The sequence below is a fragment of the Helicoverpa armigera genome, chromosome 6, assembly GCF_030705265.1.
Source record: "Helicoverpa armigera isolate CAAS_96S chromosome 6, ASM3070526v1, whole genome shotgun sequence".
NCBI lineage: Eukaryota > Metazoa > Arthropoda > Insecta > Lepidoptera > Noctuidae > Helicoverpa > Helicoverpa armigera.
Genome location: NC_087125.1, coordinates 13498855 through 13507891, shown reverse-complemented (window position 1 = coordinate 13507891; position 9037 = coordinate 13498855). Strand labels below are relative to the sequence as shown.

General features: G+C 36.3%; 1 protein-coding gene across 1 annotated transcript; it reads right to left on the bottom strand.

Moving 5' to 3' along the window:
- Positions 1-418: 418 nt before the first annotated feature.
- Positions 419-8246, bottom strand: LOC110383600 (sodium/potassium-transporting ATPase subunit beta-2). The gene is made up of 7 exons (XM_049852450.2): positions 8101-8246; positions 4709-4759; positions 4058-4177; positions 3587-3768; positions 3085-3171; positions 2524-2752; positions 419-1993 (listed from the first exon to the last, which is right to left on the bottom strand). Exons 1-7 carry the CDS (start codon positions 8162-8164, stop codon positions 1890-1892), a joined length of 837 nt encoding a protein of 278 aa, XP_049708407.1. The 5' UTR covers positions 8165-8246; the 3' UTR covers positions 419-1889.
- Between the last annotated feature and the right edge of the window lie 791 nt (positions 8247-9037).

The window sequence follows — 9037 nt, the reverse complement described above, 5'->3', positions numbered from 1 at the left end:
ATAAAAATTGTGCCCAATTAAATAACTTTCTACCATTCTACTACCACAAAATAACAATTACTTGGTAACATTACTAATTTGTCTGTAAGTTGGCTAGCCTGCACCATGCAGTTTAGGCAACATCAGCTTATGGGAAAAACCGCGGGAGTTATAGAAAATACCAAGGCAAAACACTTTTTTAGATTTGTTGTTATCTGATAGTTCAAGGAGCAAGAAGCAGTTTAATATAAAAATAATGAGTGCTATGTTTAATTATTTATTCACACTACTTAAAAATTTAATTACGTTACGGGTAGCAAGCCAGTATCTCCGACTCCAACATATTTGGGAAAAGGCTAGGTCGATGGTGAAAACACCTGATAGTGGGTAAAAGAATGCAGGAAAAGTAAAATTAAAAGAAACAGAATTTTCAAACGGGTAGGTATTTTATTCACAATATTCAATTCACGTACACAAATATCTGAACTTTAACTAGGAAACACCAGAATTATCATCACATAACACATCAAGTAAATATTTACAACAACTTATAAAACATTTAAAATATAATGTGATAAATTAATATCATAACAGACAGATCTTATTCTATTACAAGAAACAAAGTAGGTACAGTCACGGTCATTAATGCTCGAGTCGTATTTAGGTATTTTCATCCCTGATAAAAAAAAAGTATCTATAGTCTACTGAAATAGGTATCAAAGGCCTCAATTAAAAATTATAAATATCTATATAATTTGCAACTTCTTAGGATCAAACCTCTGTGGATTATCAACAACCGTTGAAAATTGCGAAGGTATGAAAGAGGCTCAGCCCTTAATGTGCCCGACTGTACATTAGGAATGTTTATTTAGGAAGGCAGAATAGGAAGAATAATTTAATTATGATATTATCTAGTTTAATTATAGGTCTGTAACTTATCTACAAAATTATCTTTGGTAGTTTTTTTTTGGGGAGGTAAAGAGGTAGATTTACTTAAATATTTTATATTTTTTGAACAGGTTCATAAATAAGGTCTCTAACTAGAATAATAATACTTTATAATCGATTTCTTTGAACAATTTAAAAAGGTAGACTTTGATTTGATTTAGCATACCAAAAGGCAGATGTTACCTAGTAGGTACAATACTTATATCTTAATAATGTCACATTATTGAATGGCTATATTTCAATTGTAGGTACCCTTAAAAAGCAGGAAATTATATATAAGCACTTTACTTAGGTAATATTTATCTGACAAAGTATTTTTATAAAGTATGGATGTATAGGTACCGAACCTAACTGTATTATATATTTATAATAATTAATTCCAAATAATTGATCTTTTCATTCTTATCAACTAGGTATTCATAGAATCTAACATAAACGGCAGCATTTGTAGATATTTAATAACAAACATCTAATCTAGCATCTAACATCCATTCATTTTATTACAAAAGCAGTATGAAAAAGTTTAATTAATTCTAAATAAACCACAATCATAAATGCAGCTGTTATTGCTAATAAGTAAATTACTAACCATCAAGTAACTAATTAGGTAGGTCAGATAAAAACTAAAAGTAGAAAATAATACATAAAATACGGCTCCTATGCTTTTATGATCCTATGCAACGTATACTTATAGTAAACGTATATAACATCGATCCTATTAATTTCTTGAAAGTACCTATAGTACCTAGTGTTCATTCCCATTTTAGTAAGGCAAAAGTTCAAAATATATTGTAGGTACTACATAAGTATGTACATAAACAGTTGTTTGAAGAAAACTAAACGTTTATGTTGTCGGTGAACTACTTGGGTAGTAGCAACGGCTACCAGCGACGATAAAAAAGGAGAAAATAAAGAAAGTTCTTATCAAAGTAAAAACAAATGCATAGGCATTATTAGTGAAGTTATTCAACGAACAACTCAAACCGGGCGCGTCCGTAGCGACTCTTGGGGTCATAGAAGATGTCGCGGGTCCAGATGCGACACTCCACGTTGATCACCACTCCACCTGGAAAATATGGATGCTCATTTAAATGATTCTGCTTCTTTTGTAAAAGTAGGACAGTAAACAAGGTACAGATTGCCAAGAAAATGGTTTACCTACTGTGATTACCTACATCAAGTTATTTTAGATTTAATATCGCAAAACCCTGTTTTTTAAGAAGTAGACTTTGTTGTCTTAATAAGTTTATATTTTATTTATTTATTTATTTATTCCTTTATTTCAGGCAACTAAGGCCCATAAAAATTCAATACAAAAATATAAAAAATACTTATAAACTAATACATATGCTTACATAACAATAAATACAATACTATATTATTATAATGTATATGAATCTCATACACAGTTTGGTAGCACACATTTGTGGCCAACTTCGTTAGCAATGGTCTACAAACTAAAGACATTACTGAAGTCTCAAGTACCTTTTTACGACTTAGGTATCAATTATGCTTTTTTTAATTTGTATCTATGGAAAATCACTTTACTTAGCCCTCAGTTACAAACCAGGGTACCTAGTATAAGTAGGCACTTACGTCGTGGATTCTCAAAGTACACAGCCACCAGTGGTCCTGGAACCTGATCAGGCATATTCCTGGCGGAGTAGGGGATGCGATCAGCAGTATGCAGCCGGCTGAGAGGAAACCCTGGAGGGTACTCCGCAGGGATGTACTGGATCGGACCGATGTTTTCCTTGTCAGCGCTAAATTCACCGTCGCAAGTCACCCAGATAAAGTCGCCGTATTGGTGAGCGGGGCGAAGACGCTGAATGACAAAAACGTTATGTTCTCGAGTTATACTTAACTAGATTCCATAGGTACTATAAATGTAGCTCAGATAAATAATATTCTTTTCAAATATGGGTATTTTATTTGCTTTTCCCCCATGAGACGAAATTACATTTCTTTGATTTGTGAAAAATATAATGCATCAGAACCAGATAATTTCGAAATATTCATCTTCACGATTTAATATGGGTGTTATTATTTCAGTTAAATTATTGAAACAAGGATGTCCAAATCAGTCAGCAAAATATACATCATACACAAACCTCAGTACTTAAATAAGTAGGTAAGAAAGCTGTAATGTAAACTTACCATAGCTTCTCGGATATGCGGTGGCATGTCTGGCGGGATAGGCAGCGATGACGTCATGTTGTATGGCTCAGGCACCCAGTAGTGGATCTAGGTCATACAACAAAGTAATTGTACAAGCTAAAGCTAGACTACAAGTATTAGGAAATAAAGCCATTGAATCATTTTCTTCATTGGAATAATTTGATGTTCCGGTCAACTTCTCTAAACTTCCCTTAGTTGCAAATATTGCAAAGGTTAGCTATCTGCAAGTCTTCAAAACAACACAAGTGACAACTTGGCAAAAGTACCATTCCAGTCCAGTAAAGTCCAGTGCCCATTACGACAAATTATATAGTAGGACCTACGTCTAGAAGAACACCCAAAGCCAATCTTAAAAATAAACGGTTATTTTTGCAATACAATACTTGAAATGATATGAATGGTATTATCTTGAATGGTATTTTATGGGCATGATGAAAAAGTATATTCAAAGGACCACCTGAGAAAACAAGAATCAACTTACATGAGATAGCCTGAGGAAGATGCAAGGCTTGCCCCTAGCATACCCGTAGAACTCGTCAGCAGTACATGGTGCCCACAGCCTCATGGCCATGTCACACTGGTCTGAGCGCAGATGCTGGTCGCGACGGTTGTGGACTGAACATGGTGCGCGGGGCGGCTCCTCGGGAATCGAGGTCTCGTAAACTGGGTATGTAAGGTTAGAATTATAAAGGATTACTTAAGTTTTGGTTTTGAAATAATTGTGAAGAATCGATCTGGTGTCTAAGGGAAGAAATTGCATATTTTCTAAAGGGGTTTTGTTGCTTTGAATTGGTGACTCCTTGGTCCGTGGGTCGTCTTAGGAGCGGGGCCTAGCCATGTACAACAAGAGAAATGTAATGCATTTACCAGATGGAATAACAAAAGCCAATGCAAATTGGAGATTAGATTGCAATATTTTCAGTCCAAAGATATCTTGGTTGTTGCCACTTACCCCTGAGAAAGTCATTGAGTCGTCGGTACCAGTTATGCCAGCTGCCAGGGTCGCTGCCTCTCACCTGGATCAGTGGCTGGTCCCATGTGTACTCCTCGGAACGAGGCCATACCTCCAGCTCTGTTATCAAACACACAGTTTAAAAGACTGGTAAGGACCTTTTCTGTCTGGAGATAATTATGATCAAACTATGTGATACCGTGATACGACCCCAAATGAAAACTGAATTTAATCCAATTGAAACTGGGATAGATTCAAAACAATAAGAAATATGATCAAAATAATATAAGACTCAATTACGCCAGTTTTATCTAATTAAGGAATTGTTTGACGTACAGACACATAGCAAGCTTTTGCTTTTGATTCGAAGCTCAGAAATGCAATATGTCTGACATCAACAACTGCTAACTGGTTTCACGAGGTTCTTGATTGTTTTAAAAAGCCCTTATACCTTCGAGCAAAATAAGCGCTGCGTCAAGTTAATGTCCCTTGGTTAAAATAATAGAGCAAAGGGCACACCGTTTGACATTTCTTTAAAATGAACTCATTATGGCTAGACGTATTTATGTCTTCGCCTTGTGTGAACCTCAACCCCGTTCAGATTTTGGAAAGATCGGTTGTGTTAGTTTTAACATAAACTTAAATGCTTACCGACATAGCGCTGAGGCAGTAAAAGGCCAAGCAGAAGTCCAATAATGCCTCCTGAAACAAACATTCACCATCAACTTATTAACACAATTTCAAAAACTTTATTACTATATCTGAATATGACGCTAACTTCTCATCTATACTAATATAATAAAAATAAAACATATTTTTGTTTGTATAGACCCTAAAATATCCGAACGAAAGTTCTGAACCATTTTGAATTCACTGTTGGGAAGCTACACTCTTAGGCTACCTATTATCTAAGTACGCCCCGCCCGGACGACTTATAAACTATGGAAAATCCGGGGAAACCCGGACTAATGGCAGCCGTATGAATTGACCAATTTTATAATTGATCATTTTACAAGAGATCGACGTGGTTAGCTAACGTACTTGTCAGTTGTAGATTCCCTTGAGCCTTGAACCCAGTAGCGGCGTAAGGGGGGGGCGGAGGGGGCGGTCCGCCCCGGGTGCCACGTCTGGGGGGGTGCCATCTCGGTCGGCACATAACTGCATGACCAGTATGGCACGGGCAGAAGGGACAAGTCACTGAGGGTGCCATTCTAATCTACAAAGCCTAGGTTCACTAGTAGTCACTGACTGCACGCTATTCAAATTTTAAACAAAATTACAACAGTCCATGCGCAAGACGTAGAGGCGACACTGAGAGGGGTGCCAGTCTGGCGGTCACCCCTCTCTTTCTTGTTTATTTGTTTTTACCTGATTATTTAAATTAATTCCTCAAAGTTATAAAAAAAAATCCGCTCCTTCGCTCGCGTTTTTTTCATCATTTCTGATTAAATCTGCGCTCTTTGAGTCCTCAATCGAACAAAAAGTTAAAGCACCGAAGTAGCAAAAACAACTGACGCTCTACGCTGACGATTTCTAAGCTGTTTAGGAGGTGGAGGACTTTTGTGTCCCAAAACTCAAAAAATTTCGCGCTCGCAGCTTTTTCACCGGACACTGGTTTTTTTCAAACTTGTTTGAGTATTTTTGTGTTTTAAGACTCAAAAATTTCGCGCTCGCTGCGCTCGCGCCTTTCACTTACCTGTGACTTTTTCCTAATTTCTTTACACATCATTGCGTCCCAAAAATAAAAAATTTCGCGCTCGCTGCGCTCGCGGCTTCTCCTCTTTGCAGTAGTTTTTTCACACTTGTTTGGGTACTTTTGTGTTTCAAAACTAAAAAAATTTCGCGCTCGCTACGCTCGCGGCTTCTTCTCTTTGCAGTACTTTTTTCACACTTGTTTGGGTACTTTTGTGTTTCAAAACTAAAAAAATACCGCGGTTTCCTCTAAACTCGTTTTGGTACTTTGCTGTTCCAAAAATCTAAAATTTCGCGCTCTCTGCGCTCGCGGCTTTTTCACTTGCCGCTGGTTTTTATAAAACATGTTTGGTTTTCTACACGATTTTTAAGTACTTTAATTTACAATTTTATTCCGTGATTATATGTTGTCGTTTTTTTTGGAGGGGGGGGGGTGCTTAATAGTTAGTCCGCCCCGGGTGCCACCCGATGCTACGCCGCCACTGCTTGAACCGTTGTAGATATGAATATACCTGTATGATCCCATAGGTACATTTAATGTGCATTCTGACGTCAGCTTGGGGGAGTAATCAATTAGCGTTTGCATGCTTCTTCACTTCTATGACATCATGAAACAACAAAGGTCTCAACAAAATAATAGGTAGTTTTTGACTTGACTACAATTTTCGGGATTTCGATCAGATTCCATTCCCATAGTTTATGTAAATAAAGCTGTGTCTAAGATATTTCGCGCGCTGCCGTATCGCTACTTTTCCTTACGCTCACTTGTTCGTTATGACGTTTTAACCTGAACTACAAATAACAAAAGTAATTCGAATAGGTCCCGATTTTGGCAACGTTTTCAAGTTCTTGTTATTGACAAAGAGACGAGATGTTGGCGCCACATTGTCTGGCGCAGATACAATCCGACGCAAGAGCCTGGCTTTTACGACGCTAGATATCGCTCAATAACTGCTGGGTCAAACTCGTTGGATAAAAACGACGTGGTCAGCAACTTAAGAAACGTACTTTCAGAGTTTGCCTAAATTAAAACTCAGCGCAGAAAAACGCTTTTATAAATCCACATAAGCAAGCACACTACAAACTAAACGGTTGGGCGACAGTAAATCTCAAAATCTCAAAATATCTTGATTCCAAAAAAAGTTTTTAGTCGGTCTGATACCGACCAAATACCTGACCTTCATAATGTACGTGTTTTAACTATTTTTTTTTACTCTAAATGTAATGTGTAGTTTATAAAGGGTGCATTTATGTCTTGCAAAACATTGCAAAGACATCAAGTTAATGCACCACCGGTAAGGGGAGCGGCTTGACCTAAAACCTTTGCTGTACTTACTACTTTAAAATAATAGTTAGATAGTTACTGTATGTACGTGTCGTAGTCTGTATTTATGTTTATAAGGAAAAAAGGAATATGGAGAGAAGACATTTCACTAGTTGTAGGTATTAATTTATCCTGAACCAGTCGTTTACCGGCTGTTTCTATCGCGTCCCGACGAAACTATAGATAGTATTACCAGTATCGCAATAAAATATAGCCTATGTTACTCGGAGTGTAGCTTTCCAACAGTGAAAAGAATAGTATATTTGTGTAGATATGGATATTTTATAAGTATTAGACCAGCCATCTAGACATAGTGTGTGTACGTTTTTGCGTGACCATTCTGCATTATCCTGAAGCCTGGTCTAGGAAGCCTTATGAATTTCATCCTCGATGTGCGAGCTTCCATTTTGAACTGGTAATACCTATAGACTGTTCTCTAGACAGTTTAAAAGTAAATTAATTCGAAATAATAACAGTTGACTTTAATTTAGAAAGCCGATGAAGTAAATACAATATAAATAACTAACTTTGTAAAAAGTTAAATGTAAAATTGTATTGTTTAAAATATAGATAATTTTGTAGTAACGTACAACTTTTTTCGTTGCTCATTATATGCGAAAGAAACTGTGCAGGTACCAATTGGTAATTTAGTCGCAAATCGATTGCAAATGAAAGTTTCAAAGTCGCAATAAACACTATGTAGGTATCTACCTCTAATTAGTACACAATGATTTCTAAGTGAGTTAAATAAAGTTATATAAAAATGAATACCTAGTTTCGCACTGAATTAAAAAATATTGAATTATTTATCTCTTTATTTCCTGTTTCTGTCCTATCTCAACAAAACACATCATTTACATCGTTATTCATACTCAACATCATACTAAAACACTGAAAGGTCCACATTATCCCAAAAGACCAATCCCTCCATTGTACAAACTTTCAACAAAAAAAACTTATATTCTCCAAAAAAAATATATCTTCTCCAAAAAAAAAATTAGGTACACTTCAAGCCAAAAACACTTACCTATGACCAGCACAACGACTGCTACAATGACAATGATCTTGATGGTACGTTTCTCCAGCCCCATGGCTTATGGTGTATTCTCGACGGTGCCCACAGAACTACTGGCGCGGCTCACTGGCGCTAGAACGCTGCACTGGCGCGCGAGAACGGAGGATGGGTTGCGAGTACATTGCTGGGTTTGTATGAAGAAGAATTTGTGGAAAACAAATCTAAGAAAGTTGAATGTTAGAACTGTTCTTCAACACAAAATAAGTTTATTACTTCTTCTCATTTTGTTGTCTGAATATCAAGATTTCATATTCGCATATGCCATAACCTAGGTACCTACAGTATAAGTTGGAAATAATAAAAAAAACATAGTAAGTGGTAGTTTTCTACGAAGATTTCAAAAGATCTGTGAACTTTGTATAACTTTTCTGCTTCATTATTTGTTCGAACGAACGAGGAACGACTAAAAACGTGTGAAACACAAAACTGCTAATCTCCTGTGGCTGCTAACGTACAGTGAATACATCCCGTGTACTGGAATGATTATTATCATGGTTTAACCGGACTTGAACTCTCAAGAGAACCTGATAAGGATTATATTATCTATTTAAACATAATACATTACAAGCAAACTATTTCAATGAAAAAAAATAATGTTTCAGCAATGAAAATAAATAAAAACGTTGTTATAAGATTTGTAGTCTCCTCTTTTATTTAAGAGTCGTTTAAAAAGAAAGGCATCGAAATGTACTACAGGTGTGCTACGGTGCTACGATGCATTTATCGACACGCCTACACAAATGCTACGTCATAGCTACGCCGTAGTCATTTTCTATTATAGTTTTCTTTTAAGATCCTCACAAAAATGAAGAGTTATTTTGAGTTTATCGCAGTTATCAAAACGGATGAACTAATTAATATAGAACTTAATTAATAAACCAGACTACTG

What these genes read in the sequence shown, in the direction of transcription:
- LOC110383600 (XM_049852450.2), bottom strand. Translation starts at nt 8,164, where the DNA reads ATGGGGCTGGAGAAACGTACCATCAAGATCATTGTCATTGTAGCAGTC. An exon ending in CGCATATCCGAGAAGCTATG is followed by an intron (nt 2,753 to 3,084) that starts GTAAGTTTACAT and finishes TTTGTCATTCAG; the next exon opens with CGTCTTCGCCCCGCTCACCA. An exon ending in GTACTTTGAGAATCCACGAC is followed by an intron (nt 1,994 to 2,523) that starts GTAAGTGCCTAC and finishes CATATTTTCCAG; the next exon opens with GTGGAGTGGTGATCAACGTG.